Genomic DNA, 16,226 nt, shown 5'->3' with positions numbered 1-16,226 from the left:
GATTTAAGAGAGTTGTAAAGTAGTTGCATGTAAACGTATTATTACTCATAAAATTATCTAATCCCCTCAAGAAACAAGTAATTATAGAATTGGCTTTAAGTTATTAAATATTGATAGGTAAGTAGAATCATAAGGTTATTGTCGAGTCAATATGGATAAAATGGATTACTGTTGATGTCGGATCGAAAGTATAGTGAGATGTTATCATCCTAAAGATAAAAGAAAAATTAATAAAATTAGTATCTTATGGTGGATTACCCTGCCCGCGGCTTGCATTTCCGCTCGTCCTACAAGACAACCAGTTGAATATGCTTGTTAACTCGGGAGAGGCACGCAAATTTCTTTAAAATTTCACTTCAAACGGGCGGGTCCCGAGCAAGACCCGCATGCCTTTACTTATAATTTAACATTTTCACCGGTAGAACGACTATTTCACCCATCAAAACCCCAACAACATTTATTTATTTATTTATTTATTTTCCTTGATAATCACAAATCGTGAGTTCATCAGGACCCCTAACACAAAAAACTTCTTTCTCTTATTCATTCTTTTACGTTTGTGACTCTGCTTCTACGTCTTCTTCGTTGTTTTATGTTTGGGATTGTTTGATTGGGCTTCTCTGTAGTTGGAGATCTGATTTGTGTTTTATTATTGGCTTGGAGATTTGTTGGGTTTCTTTGTTAGCTACAATTAGATGGCCTTTCATGGAGATTTTTGGTACAGATGTTTGGTAATTGCAGAGATTTGTCTCAAGCAATTTATGGACCAGAAATGTCAAAATCCTGCTTGCTGGTTTGACGAATGCGAGCGGGACAGGATGCAATGCCAAAAATGGTGACCCGGCCTCACCCCGACGGGGTTGCTCCGGCCAGCTCATATAAGGCGGGTAGTACCCCTATCCAATAGTCTAATATTTTCGGATCAAAATGTAAGCTTTTAATATAATTATTATGTAGATTAGGAATGCAAACACGTGGTGCTCTTATTCAATCAAAATGTAACGTCTCAATAAAATATTCGAATCATATGATCTATATTCTAAAAAGACAAATCAATAATACAATTAGAATCTTATAAAGAACAATAACTTTTCTTTTTTAAATAATGTAAGATTTTATACACTACCTATATTTATTCTTATCATGTAGAGTATCACATAAAATATGTCATATTTTAATTAGTATTTACATAAATATTTGAATAACATGATATTTTGTAATAAAATGGAACTACCGTACCGCGTAACACCGTAATGCATAATTCATCTTATAATTTTCTTTAGACAAGATAAAATCGCGGGTACATATCCATTCCCTCAAACATTTTCCCATGAAACAAACAAATTCTCGTTGGTTTCGTAAAAGACAATATTCTCACAAGGGTATTATAGTAGTTTTATTAACATTCGAAAATCCGGCGGGGGGGTACTACACTTTAACCGCCTCCAAATGGAAAACAAAACGACGGGCTCTCTCGCAAAACAGTTAGAGCCACACGGACTAGCGGACGGAGTTTTGGGTCCAATTTAAGGGTTTAAAATGGAAACAAAAATGGGTATATAAATTCATTACTATATTTTATGATCAATCTACTATATACTATTAAATACTTCATTTATACTATAAAAATCTTTCTTAAAACTTATTTTTTAAATTATGACAAAAATTCTATCCTTACCCATATTTATTAAATAATTATAAAAGACGTGATGAATGGATCACAAGATGTCATATCATTACGTTTATAATACGTCGTATCACTACGTCATGTATGTTAATATTGAAACATCATCTCGTCACGGTTACATAATATATATTTAGGTAATCTGTATTTCGAAAATACCTAATAATTTTATCCATTAATGATGAATCATTTATTACTTTAATTTCTTAGACATGCCAACCTCTACTGCCCATGCCACAGACGTTTATAGCCCTATAAAAACACCATTTCTCCAGTCAATTATTCTGCCAATAATACATATAGGCATTCCCTTCCTATGCAAATACTTGTTCACCAAGTATGTTGTCTTCCCATTCAATCTTTCTATGACCAGAAAGCTTTTAATACATGCATTTTCTGGGTTTGTTTGGGCCAAATTATAATTTCCAAGCTCTGATTCTTCAAATTATATTGAAATCAGAGTCTTTAAGTTGTTCTTTTTTTTTAGGATTTGATAATAAGCTTTTTTAATTATTATTATTATATATATATATATATTATTTTTGTTTTTTTTTTGAGTCGGTTCTTGGTTTTCTTTTTGTTTTCTGTTTGGCGCTCTGTATTCACCCATCATTAATTCCTTCGTTGTTTCTTTTTTTCAGTAGAATTGGAATTTTTCGGGTTCGATATCCAAGTAGTTCTTACATGCTCTCTCATTCTCGATTATTTTTTTTTTTGTTTAGAATTTTTTTTCCTTCCGTGAATTTCTGTGTTTAGGATTTAGGCTGGTTTTCTTGGCGGTTACATTGTAAATTTGCTCTTATCATTTCCCTCGACGGTTCTAAGGTGCTGTTATTTTGCTTAGGTATATGGAGAACATTAATGGAGATCAGTGTCGGTCATCGCCCTCTCAGATCGGAAACGGGAATCCCTCGCCGCGTGGGTCTGAGACTTCAAAGCCAAATAACACATCGTCTGAACAAGAACTCGACGAGCAAGTTGGGCAAACGGGAATGGAAGATTCGGATTCAAAGACCATTAGTGATCAAGAAGGATCGCTCTCCAGTTGCGAAAGCGGCGTTTCTGCTGCCATTTCTAAGCATTCCCCGGTGTTCGATGACCGGTTGGTTAGGCTGGTTGAAGGAGAGAGGATTTACGACGGTATCAAGAGGAGACTCGTGTTGGGTTTCTCTTCGCGTGGCGTGCATGTAACGGTTGTCGGCATTCATAGAAACGGTTTTGGTGGTGTGAGGGGACAAGCGATATCGAGTTCGTTTCGGATTTACTCGCAGGCAATGGAAGAGAAGTTGGGACCTGGCAATGCGAATATCAAGTATGCCTGGTATGGCGCTTCCAAGGATGAGATAGCCCATATTGTTTCACATGGTTTTTGTCATTGTGGCGTTTCTCGGAACAAAGGATCGTTTGGGGGCGGCGTTTGTCTTTCACCAGATGATTCACCTCTGGAAAGGTAAGCTAGCTTGTGTTTATCTCTGTTTCTTATAGTATATTTTTTCCTCGATGTGATTGATAAAAAGAGATTGCTTTGTGTTTGATAAAAGGAATTGTATGATTTTGTCAACAAATACTTATATTCGTTACCTACAGTGCATGCAACTCGGTTGTTGACGAGGACGGTCTGCGATATCTTTTGCTGAGTCGTGTTATATTGGGGAAGACAGAGCTTGTGCAGATCGGTTCCGAGCAGTGTCACCCGAGTTCTGAAGAATTTGATTCAGGCGTGGACAATCTGTCCGCCCCTGGGAAGTATATTGTGTGGAGTACCAGCATGAACACTCATATTTTGCCCGAGTTTATAGTAAGTTTCAGAGCTCCATCTTGCTTGGCAGGTGAGAAATTGGCCTTTGTGTGTATGCGTGTGTTGGGGTTTCAGGGCGTTTTTGAATGAATATAGTAGTCGGTGCTGGGGGTGTTTTGCTGATTAATCCGAAGTCAACTGTATAGGGTTTGCAAGGATGCCGAAGCCACCGAGTATTCCTACTTCAACTTGGATGCCATTCACAATTCTAATTTCAGAGCTTCCCAAGTTCTTACCTCCGCACATTGTCTCATTGCTCAGCAAGTATCATGAAGAATTCAAGGTACTTGGAGTTGCACTTTCAGAGGCCACGAACAACCCTTTTTTTTCTCTCTATCGGAATAATCCATTAATTTCATATGGTTTATTTTCTTGAACTTTTGCTGTCTCCAGGAAAAGAAGATATCACGAAATGAATTCATACAAATATTGAGACACAAAGCAGGAGATGAGTTGCTGACTTCGGTCATCAAGTCATACAGAGCCGAGGTACCGCTTCTGTCATTAAATTGGTTTTTTTGAGGGCTAATAATGTCAAAAAATTGGGCATGTAATTGTTTGAACTTGCCTGATGTACAATGTGACTACCTTCTTTGAATTTAGAAATTTCTCTGTTGAACAATTTGCTGCATGCACACCGATCTGGGAAGTGGCACACGAATAAAAATCTTAATCTTTTATTTATAGGAATACATGTTTGTTAACACGGGGACCCAAAAGCTGCAAAGATAAATACCATGAATTATAATACGTCTCTCTAGAAGAATCTACTCGAAACTTCAAGGCGTTCAACTTGGTGGACATGGTTGATGGTAGCGTAAGGGAACATAGAATCTTTGCTGAAATAGATTTCATCAAGCATCTGTCGGTAGCAAATTCTCTATGCTTGGATGAAGTGGGATGTTTTCTGGGCTATATAGGGGGGGGGGGGGGGGGGGGGGGGGGTGTGTGTCAGTGGAATGAAAGCTGTTTGATTGGGAATAATGAAGGTGGAGGGTAACCTTTTCTCCATTATGTCCTATAATCTCCTTTATTCTTGTTGGCCATCTTCCCTTGTGCCCATATTCTAGTAGAAATTGTCGAGAATAAGGAATTCGATCATGGTTATTCTTTAGGGTGGCACTACAGCCATCAATTTTGGGTCCCGATTAGTGTAATTCATCTTCTTCTTTTTTCCCTGCATTTGTTTAATAATCTTAAACATTTAAAAAAAAAATCACAATATCATTAAAAAATAATTCATTAACCACTAAGTAAAAAATAAAAAATATCTGTTGGGAGACTTCGGGCCACAAAGCATTTCCCTACTCTTTATTCTTGCAATTAGTTCATAAGATCCCATGAACTATGTAGTGTGCACGCCGGTGCAAGGGTTTCTTTAATTCAACCCCAAACTATTTCTAGTTTCTAGTTACTAGTATCTTTTCCAGTTTTTCAGTTTGATGTTTACATTTTATATTTTGCCTTGTATAAGGGGATCTTATGAGAATGAGATTTGAATGTTTTGTTTCTCCAGAAAGGTGGGGCACCAAATAGCCTTAAATAAAAGGCATGTCAGAATGATGTGAGGATGGAGCGGACTACAAATGGTAATTTGCTTTTGTTTGGAGAATTAGAAGTTTAGTTTTCAATTTCTGTCAAGAACTACAACGCGGATGGTTTTGGCCTGTACTAGCTACTTCTAAAGGAAACAGATGGGGAGGGATGCAGCAGATGCTAAAGGAGCTAGATGGTGTAGTATCAATCTGAGTTGTTAGTTTTTTAAATAATGTTGACCCTTTTCTGTTGTAGTCATCTGATTGGGTCAGATGTGGTCAATAATTTTCTGGGGTTCAATATCAATTTTGGTAAGGTTTTGAGTCCTCTTCATTTGTGCTTATCCTTTGACAAATTCGTAAGAGCATTTCAGGCTGCAATGGATCTCTTTTGGTTCCAAATCTGAGATTTGGTCACAACTTTCCACCCAGTGACCGCATTGGCATATGCTCAATGTCTATTTTACGAGCAAATTTGTGCTGATCCATGCTTTAGGGCATGTTTGGGTCACGCCAAACACTTTCAAAATTTCTTGTAACTTTATTATCAAATATCACTCAAATACAAAATATTCTTTATTTTAAATTTTAAACTTTTTATCTAATCATTACTCAAACATAAAAATCAATACAACTTTTACAAATTTCGATATAACTTTTACAAACGTCAAAACTAAAATAATTTATAAAAAATTATATTTAAATAACTTTTTAATTTTATCTATTCACTTTTACAAATTCCAATACCATACTTTAAAAAATATTTTTATGCAACTTTGCTCTCTTATTTACTAAAATCTAATAAAACATCTTCATTTAAACCATTTCATTATTATTCACAAAATTCTGTGATTCTTTAAGTGTCCAAGCATGCCCTTAAACTATGCAAAGATAACCATCGAAAGCCATGCTTCCTAAATTAGTTTCTTAAGAATTCAAGGACTACATGAGCTTACTTAGCGTATGTTTGGAAACACAACTGCTCTCACTTCACTATTATTCACAAACATTTCACACTATTCATAAACAATTTATTACTATTTTACAAAGTATTCATTACTATTTATAAACTATTTCACTATTATTCATAAATAATTTGAAATACTTAAGAAGGTGTGCTGAGAATGGGTTTCCGGCTTCTCAAGAAAAGGCAACTGTAGATAGCCTTATCTGTCCGGAAACAAGAAATTGGAGGTTTGATACTGTTAGAGCTCTCTTTGATCCAATGGTAGCTGAAGAAATCTTGAAGATTAGATTGCCTTTTATGTCTTGTAGTGATAAATGGATATGGTCCGAGGAAGTAAATGGTTGTTTTACTGTGAAAAGTGCTTATAAGTTATTTCAAACTTTGAGGATGAGGGAGATAGGCGAATCATCCAGCTGGGTGCAAGATCGGCATATGTGGAAAAAATTATGGAAGATGAATATAAGGAAGATTAAAACTTTTGCATGGCGAGCTTGTAGGAATATTTTGCCTACACTAAAAAATCTGAGGTACCGAAAAATTGAAGTGGAAGGGGGTTGTTGTTTCTGTGGAGAGAAGGATGAAGATGTTACTCTTGTACTGCTGTTCTGTCCTCAGTTAAGTGAGATGTGGAGGCGGTTTGGTCCAATAGGTTTCAAGTTTCAACATGAAAAAAGCTTGATGGATAATGTGAAAGGTGTAATAAATTCTGGAAGTGAAGCAGATTTTACCCTCATATTTGTTCTATGTTGGGACATGTGGTTTCGACGAAATAAGTTGAAGATGGAAAGTGAGCTTATCACCCCCTTTACAGCAGCTAATATGGTTCTTTCTTTGTACAAATCTTTTTCAATTTTAAAGGGTTCAAATGTTGCAGATGGGAAGAACCTGTGCAGGTGAATATCACCTCCTTCTGATTTCCTGAAGCTCAATGTTGATGGGGCGGTCTTTCTAGAGTACAAGAAGGCTAGGATTGGAATGGTTCTACGTGATAGTACGAGCAAAGTGGTGATGGCAGCAACTGTTGCTGAACCTGCAGTGAATGAACCATCTACCATTGAGTTACTTGCTGTTCTGAGGGGTCTACAAATGTGCCTCCCATTAGGCATCCCAAAATTAATTGTTGAGTCTGATTGTTTGTTAATTGTGCAAGAGTTGAAAGATGTTCAGGAGTCTCTTTCTTCTAATGGTAATTTAAGTAGGGAGGTCAAGAATCTAATGTGCCTTTTCCAAGAAGTGATTATTGAATATGTATATCAGGAAGGTAATGGTGTGGCTCATTGTTTAGCTAGGTACGCATGGAATGTATTGGATGTTCAGATGTGGTGGGGTGCTATCCCTGCGTTTGCTGATCAGGCCTTGTGGTTTGATCATGCTGTCATGTAAGTTTGTTTTGTGTTAGTGAAATGAAGTTGTTACTTTTTATAAAAAAATAAAAAAATAATAATTTGAAATACTTTTAACTTCCAAACGGAGGCTTGTAGTGTTTGACAATGTAAGCATGATTCAATTATGTTCATGGGAAAATGTTAAGTTTAGGAATAGACACGGCTATAGTGAAGCCGCTGATCTCTATTATATTGAGCTGTAATGATTTCAATATAATTCCCAAAGCCTGCATTTTGGTGTCATTTTGTTATTGATTTCAATTGAATTGCATTTTTTTTTTTTGAAACAGAAAACTAATTCCATTGAAAAAGAGCTTACAACATCTCTATGTTTACAACGGATTGAATGCCGAAAGGACATTCTTCAATATCATATAAATCCTCTAAGAAGTTTAGAGCAGACTTGGCTAGATGATGAGCAGCCATGTAGGCCTCCCTATAGGCATGAGAAGCTGTCCACTGGCTGCAAGAGTCCGTTAGTTTCTGGCATCTTCGATTAGCAAACCCCCCATGCTCCAGTTAGAACATTGCCTCTGTAACAAATCAACCACTTGTTTGGAGTCACCTTCTAGAATGACTTGCTTTAAACCCAATTCTTTGCAGAAAATTGCTGCCAGTAGAAGGCCATGAGCTTCAACATCAAAAGGGTTGCCTTCTTAACATCTGGAAGCTCTGAGTGCTCCTATAACCTGGCCTTGGTGGTCTCTAATTATCACTCCCTCCCCAATCCTGCATGTACCAACACTTAACGCAACATCCCAGTTTGCTTTATAGGAGCCCTCTACTGATTTTGACCATGTATGCACCCTTTATGTAGCCTGCACTAGAGAGGCTTGGGAGTTGTTATTTATCTCTTGGAAAGAAACCATCTCTGCTTTGGCCTTTTGGGAGAGGACCATAGGGTGAGTGAACCATTTATCATGTAGTACCTCATTTCTCCTGGTCCAGATTCCCCTTAAAGTTACTGCCACTTCCTCAAGCTTGCTAGGATCAAGCTGCTCCACTAGTGTAGTCCACACATTAAAAAATAGATCACTATGATATGACATCTTCTTAACTCTAATGCAACCATTATTCCACACGTCCCTAGTAGCTGTACATCCCCAAAGACCATGGTCTGAAGTCTCAGGATCAGTCCTACATATCGGGCACAAATTATCTTCCACAATTTTCCTCCTTTTTAGATTTGCAAGTGTGGGAAGAGTTTCACTACATGCTCTCCACAGAAACAACTTAACTACAGGAGCAACCCTCATCTTCTATAGTGTTTTCCACATAGCTTTGTCCCTATGCTTGCTTGAAGTTTCCCCCTCTAACTCAGTCTCCAGGTTTCTCTGAGTGTGGTACCCACTCTTAACTGTGTACTGACTAGAGGTAGTGGGCTGCCACACTAATTTGTCTGCTCTTCCTCCTATACTGATGGGAATAGCATTAATTGTCTCAATTTCTTGAATATAAAAAATTTCTTGCATGAGATCCTCCCTCCACTGTTACAGGCTAGGGTCAATGAGATCACTTACTTTTTCACACCAACAATCCATAACTCTAAGGGAGGAAATCTAATAAGCTAGAAGGGTAGGGACCCACCTATCAGTCCATATATTGATGCTATGCCCATTGTCCACCCTCCACATAAGTCTTGTTTTAAGTAAGGATTGACCTCCATGAAGGCTTCTCCATGCAAATGATGGCCCATATCCTAGCTTGGCCTCCAACAGACCCACCTGGGAGAAATATTTCTGTTTGAAAACTTTAGCAACTAGTGAGAAGGGATCATGTAACATCCTCTAACTTTGCTTAGAAAGCATAGCTATGTTAGAGCTTCTTAAATCCTTGAAACCGAGGCCCCCTATATCCTTGGCAGAGATGAGTTGTTCCCAAGGGATCCACTGGATTTTTGAGGAGTCCTCATTATACCCCCGCCAAAATTTCTTGAGAAGTTGATTTAGCTTTCAGGTAATTGAGGTAGGTAAGAGGAAAATCCCCATGGAGTATGTTGGAATGGCTTGGAGAATAGACTTGAGAAGTAGTTCCTTGTTTGCTGCTGAGAGATGCTTTGTTTTCCAGTTGACAACACAAGCCCAAGTTCTGTCTATGAGGGAGTGAAAAGCTGCAACCTTTGCTCTCCCACCACAACAGGTAACCCTAAATACTTTTCAAAGGTCCTAGTAGATTTAATCCTTGTTAAATTTAAGATCTATCTTTGAACCCCCTACTGGGTATTCTTACTAAAAAATACAGAAGATTTTTCTTTATTAAAAACCTGTCCGGAGGCCTGTTCATATAAGTCCAATATCCTTAACAAACTAGTCCGTTCCTCAAGCTTAGCTTGGCAGAAGAGGAGACTGTCATCTGCAAAAAACAAATGACTTACATGTGTAGGACCCCTCCCAACAGGAGCACTAGTTATGTCACTACTTTCCTCAGCCTTTTTCAGCAAAGCAGAATGCACTTTGGCACAAAGTATAAATAAGTAGGGGGACAGAGGATCGCCTTGTCAAATGCCCCTAGAAGGGGAGAATTTTTGTTGAGGCTCACCATTGACAAGGATGGAGTAAGACATTGAATTTAAACAGTTTTGGACAAGGGTTACCCAATGTTAAGGGAAACCAATTTTCTTCATCACAACCTCCACAAACTGCCATTTAACCCTATCGTAGGCCTTGCTCATGTCCAACTTAAGTGCCATGTAACATTTCCTTCCCTTCATCCTTGTAGTCATAGAGTGGAGGACCTCATAAGCCACCAATATGTTATCTAAAATAAGTCTCTCAGGCACAAAGACGCTTTGGTACAACGAGATAAGTTTAGGAAGGACACCTTTCAGTGTATTAGCCAGTGTTTTGGACACTATCTTATAAAGGACATTGCAAAGCTGATGGGTCTGTACTCAACCACCTTGTTGGGGTTCTTGACCTTGGGGATAAGTGATATGAAAGTGTTATTAATCTCTTTGAGAGACCCTCCATGATTAAGAATTTGTAACACAAAACTGCATACCTCCCCACCCACCACCTCCCAATGTTTCTGATAAAACTGAGCTGAAAAGCCATCAGGGCAAGGTGAGCCAAGGGGGTTCATTTGAAAAATAGCATTTTGTACTTCCTCAACAGTAAACTACTTAATAAGGCTTGTGGACATCTCAACATAAATTTTTGGACTCAAAGCATTTAAACAAACCTCAATATTAGTAGGCAATGAAGTAGTGAAGAGTGAAGAGAAAGAACCTGTAAGTACAGCTCCAATATCAGCCTGCTCAGAAAACACCCTTCCCTTTGTGTCTACAATGGACTTAATGGCATTAGCTTTCCTCCTTTGACTTGCATGCATATGAAAATTCTGAGTATTTCTGTCTCAATTTTTAAGCCAATGTTGTTTAGCTCGTTGTCTCCATTTCATTTATATCTCTGCTAGTGACATTTCCACTTCTCTTTGTAGTTTCTACATATATATTGTGTGAGAACCATTACCAGTGTTTTGCAGGTGGCTAATACTAGCCAGAGCTCAATTGATACCCTTTTGTTCATGCTGTGTATTTTTCTGTTTCCATTGTATTAACCCCCTTTGACAGTGTTCAAGCTTGGTTCTTAAAATAGATGCCTTAGTGTCTCCCTCTGTCACATTGTTCCATGCCCCCTCCATAATGTCAGCACATTCCTCCTTTAATTCCTAGGCAACTTCATACTTGAAAACCCTGTTTTTCCTTCCCCTCCCGTACTCAAGATGTTGCATGTTGATATGGAGTGGGGAGTGGTCGATTTTACTGCTGCCATGGCATTACAAAAAGCAGAGTTGAAAAGATCATTCCACTCCTTATTAGCCATTGCTCTATCAATTTTCTCCTTAGTGAATTCCCTACCACTTCTATTATTTGACCAAGTGAGTTTCTGCCCTTGGGGATGAATGTCATGAAGACCACAAACCTCAAGGGCCTACCTAAAATTTCAATCTACTTATAAGGTCTACTGGCACCACCCATCTTCTCCCTCTGATGTAGGATTTCATTGAAATCACTTGCACACAACCAAGCTATTGGAGAGGAGGGTTTGAGCAACTTGAGAAGCTGCCAACTACTATTTCTTTTCACTGTATCTAGGTGGCCATAAAACCCAGTAAATTGCCAAGCAGGTTTGTCTCCTCCTTCATGGAAAATTGCACTAATATGCCATTGGGTATAGCTGATAACTTTGACACTCCAGCCTTCTTTCCAAAGTAGTACAATACCTTCACTTAATCGCACATTGTCCATAGCAAAGTAATTATCAAACTTCAGGTGTCGTCTCACCTCATCCATTCGGGTACTATTGCACTTAGTTTTCAAAAGGAAGACTAAGTGGGGACACTTCTCCTTAGTCAAGTTCCTAAGAATTTGAATTGTTCAAGGGTTCCCAAGCCCTCGACAATTCCATGTTAGGAAACTCATTGATTTTGGCAGTGTTGGAAACCAGCCACTGTTAAAGAGTTTTGGTTCTCATCCCCTCCTTCACAAACCCTATACTTCTTTGGTTAAGAGCACCCCCTTTTCCTCACTAGTGCCTCCCCTTTTTCTCCCTACTTTTGCCTGATAGTTTGTAATATCAGTTAGCCTCCCACTCGAGATAATCCTGCCTCTAGCCTTTTTCTTCCATGTACCAGTCTTAATACCCCCATCCTTCATAGCAAGATTGTTGCCAGGTCCTATGCTAGGAGGACAAGACTCAAGGGGCACCACAATGGACTCACCCCCTATATTAATGTCTAGCCAACCCTCCCAAATAGGCACCTTAGCATGTTCAATAGTTTTTCGAGTCCCATTAGGTAGTGCAGTTAATTCTTGGTGAGTGGAACTTTCCAAGTTAGCCAGGATTGGATCTAAGTCCATCTTGAAGTCAAACACTTTAATCAGTCATAACAGATTCACATAAAGAAGGGTTTACGTCATTAATGTTCATAACCTTCTTTGTACCCGAGTATTGACTCACATAAGATTCCTTATAAGATAAAACAGGACTTAGTTGAAGTCTCATTGATTGAGATGTCGTCCATTGACAATGCTCCCACATATTCTTTAGTAACTTTAGCTAGTTCCTCCCTCGCAAGCACCTCTTCCATGTCAGCCTTAACTTCATTTTTTGGCATTTTCTTACCTATACCAGCTTCATCCCTGTTGCCCCTCATTCCCTCAGCTTGCCACCCCCTCAGATGGTGGTTATGTTTAGTGGAGCCACCATACTTTTGACCATCAAATATGTTAGTGTTTATAGGTTGTGTTCTGAGCCAAGGGCCATACTGCAAAGGTTTCTGGTCATCCTTTTGTTGGTCAAACCTTGGCCTCGAACAAGGTCCCACATTGGAAACAGAAATTTTGCAAACGCTCGTACTTAAAGGAGATCCAGTGCTGCTGCTCCTCAAACTCAAGCCACTTCCCCCTCAAAAGAGGTTTATGAAAATCTATTGCTACCCTAATACGGAGGCACCTCCCCAAGTAGATCCATCAGACTCCGCATTCACCCTTATGACATGCCCAAGTGAGGATCCAAATTGCTCCCCTATTTCTTCATTCATTGCAGCCTGAGGGAGGTTGTGGCATTGAACCCAAAAGGGTTCACACCAAAACTGCAGTGCATTAATGGACACATTCTCATCAACCTCTTGTAAGGTTAGTAAATTCCTGTAAAAAAGCCATGGCCTACCACTTAACACTTTCTCTTTATCCTGCACTTGCTGGAACTCAATCAAAAAACACTGGTCATTTAAATCCTTGAAGACACCCATCCCTCTAGCCTCCACACTTGAGACATAGTCACCCTAAAGGCTTCATTATTGACTCCTTTGTCAAATAATACTCTACCAATGATATAGAGTTTCCCACGAAGACCCCTATCTTTGCCCCATTCAAACTTGACTTGGAATATAGAGTTATCTTCCTTTGACAAATGGAGTCGCTCCCAGCACTTCGTCAAATCTTACTCTTCCATTTTCGTCGAAAACACACACCCTCACAAACCATGAGACTTATGCATTGGTCAAAAATATAGAAGCACTAAACCCTACTCTATCTCGAGAGAGAAGAGAGTGGACTTCCGACCAACATACGCTTGATCAATGAGAATCAAATGGTTGTCTATTACATAGACTCACTTAATTGAATTGCAGTTAAAGCGTATTGTTCCATATCCAATTGTTCAGAGGTAGTTTATTGGTTTATGCTACTTGCAGCTTGCAATTGTATATAGAGCAATGCTACATGCATTTATGGAGTGCGCAAGCGCCGTGCAGTCGCTTTGGAAAAGAGTGAGGTCTACTATTAAAAAATTAATTTTTTTTTTACATCGGTCCCATATATATTCACTTTTTTAAAATTGATTCTGCGGTGTTTGTGCACTCACGACTGCAATTATACACACACACGTATGGAGGTGTTGCATCCCTAGCTTAATTACCAGCCCAGACCAAATTCCAATTGCAGAACAGTTGTAGTCCATGAATTCTATAATTTTGGGTGCTCGACACTTATATCTAAGGCCCCCAATTGGGTTAGATCAAGGTTAATATGTACAAGCCTGTTCATTTAAAAAGATTGGGCTGCTCCCAAGCCCAATCTTTTTAAGCTGCAGACTCGCAGAGAGGGGATGGGTGAAAAGCAATGGGTATACTTACCAAGTTTTTTCTGACCATTTTGATAACTTTGTTTTAATTCAAGGGAGATATGTAAAACACTTGAAATTCAAACTAAAAAAAATAATAATAATAATATTTTTTAATAGAATAATAATGAAACAAGGTGGATAACATTTTTCATTTTATAAAATTTATAGCTCATTAATAATAATATGCATCACATGAATAAAATAATCATAAGATAGAGATACTTAGTAACCAAGAAACAAAATAACAATAAATACTCAGTAATAATGCAATGATCGATAAAAGGTGAAGAAAGGTGAAAGGCAAGCCAGGAAGGAATGCATCAAATTCATCATAAAATTCACATAGCTTGCTCTAAATTCTAATAATCATATATGCAGCTAGCAAGGTGTCATAATTAGGTGTATCAATACGATCGATAGACCTAACCCATTATAGCCCAAGACTCTCACCAATTCAGTGTACTACTCTTTCTTTAATTGAATCTTGGTTCCCAAGTTTTATTATGGATTGCATTAATTCATTCATATGCTTTTTGATAAAACAACAATCACAACAGATCCATATGTTTTATTTATTCATATGAGTAACTACTAACTATATATATATATATAATATTAAAGAAATGATAGTTGCAGTCGTGAATGCGCAAGAGGCGTGCAATCGCACTTTGAAAAAAAATGAATAAATACATGACTCACATAAAAAAAATTAATTTTTTAATAATAGACCTCACTCTTTTTCAAAGCGACTGCACGGCACCTGCGCACTCTACAACTGGACGCAACATTACTCATAATATTATTCTCTAGTAGATTGAATCCCCACTATTTCATCTAATTAGCAATAATTAATTTAATGTTCTCCTACCATCAAACAATAAATAAAATTAAACTACTTCATGATTATTCCATTAAACGTACGTATTAAGTCTGCATCACTCATCATCAATTACATACTTCTAATTATGATATTTGTTTTACTGGTACTATTATAATTAATTAGGTTGGTAATAATACTACCTGCTTCTGTTAATTATATAAGAAGGTTGTCTCATTTGTACAGGTTGTAGATCTTTCAAAAACTAAGGTTTTCTGTCAACATCACCCCTTTGGTAACTCCAGCATTTTTCTTCCACAGCTGCAAACTCCTCAAAAACTCTTCTAGACCTACAGACAAATTAAGATATAATTAATACTATATAATGATGGATTTTATATCTTCTAACTTTATATATAATTTCTTTATTGATACGGAGTATCCAATAACAAAGTTTCGACTAATTTCGAGGGTCTTCATACAAGTTCTTGATAAGGAGTTTTCTGTGAGTGTATTTCAAATAATTCAAAGAAAAAATTTTGTAGTCAATTAATGACCTTTAAAAACTATATATAAAATTATATAATTATAATATATATTAACGAAAGCTAAGATTGCTAGTTGGTTATGATCACAAGTGTCATGCTTATATATTTGGCTGTATATCCCATCGTAATTCTTAATAACGTACGTTCAAAGTTAAAGCATATGTTATAAATAAATGCATGAGCTAGCCTTCTTCACCAAAGCCATGACTCTTGTGCATTATGCATATATATCTTGGATGGGTATGGTTGCGTTTAGATATAAATTATCAACTTTGAATCGTTCTCTCTCGCTATTTTTACTCTACAATATTCACCAAATTTTGAAAAACATAGAATATATTATCTACAAAGAAATAAACTTGGGTCAAAATAAAAAAAATAAAGTTAAAAAGTTGAAGGAGTCTACGTATCAAATCTGCAGCCTTTGCTTATTAAAATAAATTAATAAAATATATAATTATAAAATAAATTTATAAATTAACATAATTAAATATAATATTAAGTTTATTTTATAACAAAAAATAAATAAATAATATTTGCAGCTATGGAGTGGACAAGCGCCGCGTACTCCTTTTAAAAAAATGAGTAAATATAGAATTCATATGAAAAAAAAATAATTTTTTAACAGTAGATCTTACTCTTTTTTCAAAATGAGTGCGCGATACTTGTACACTCAATGACTGTATCTAACACTATTTATAAAAAAATATCGAATAAAAAAGAATAACATTATTAAAAAAAGAGAAATGATATTTGTAGTCATTAAATACGCAAACACCTCGTATTCCTTTGAAAAAAATGAGTAAAGATAAAATCTACATAAAAATAATAATTTTTTAATAATAGATTCTATTATTTTTCTA

The 16,226-nt window shown here is 37.1% G+C and overlaps 1 protein-coding gene across 2 annotated transcripts; it reads left to right on the top strand.

The window, feature by feature from the left end:
• Positions 1-1,881: 1,881 nt before the first annotated feature.
• On the top strand, positions 1,882-5,351 carry LOC121237925 (probable inactive poly [ADP-ribose] polymerase SRO5). 2 transcript variants are annotated; one of them, XM_041134859.1, is made up of 7 exons: positions 1,882-2,021; positions 2,529-3,134; positions 3,272-3,513; positions 3,629-3,765; positions 3,876-3,971; positions 4,999-5,071; positions 5,158-5,351. In XM_041134859.1, the coding sequence occupies exons 1-6, from the start codon at positions 1,897-1,899 to the stop codon at positions 5,026-5,028; spliced, it is 1,236 nt and encodes a 411-aa protein (XP_040990793.1). In that variant the 5' UTR covers positions 1,882-1,896; the 3' UTR covers positions 5,029-5,071; positions 5,158-5,351. The 2 variants fall into 2 exon arrangements, with proteins under 2 accessions (XP_040990793.1, XP_040990792.1); XM_041134858.1 differs by having other exon boundaries at positions 4,999-5,351.
• The last annotated feature ends 10,875 nt before the right edge of the window (positions 5,352-16,226 follow it).

Source organism: Juglans microcarpa x Juglans regia, chromosome 6S, assembly GCF_004785595.1.
Source record: "Juglans microcarpa x Juglans regia isolate MS1-56 chromosome 6S, Jm3101_v1.0, whole genome shotgun sequence".
NCBI lineage: Eukaryota > Viridiplantae > Streptophyta > Magnoliopsida > Fagales > Juglandaceae > Juglans > Juglans microcarpa x Juglans regia.
The sequence above is the reverse complement of the archived record's forward strand: the minus strand, read 5'-3'. Positions and strand labels throughout refer to the sequence as shown.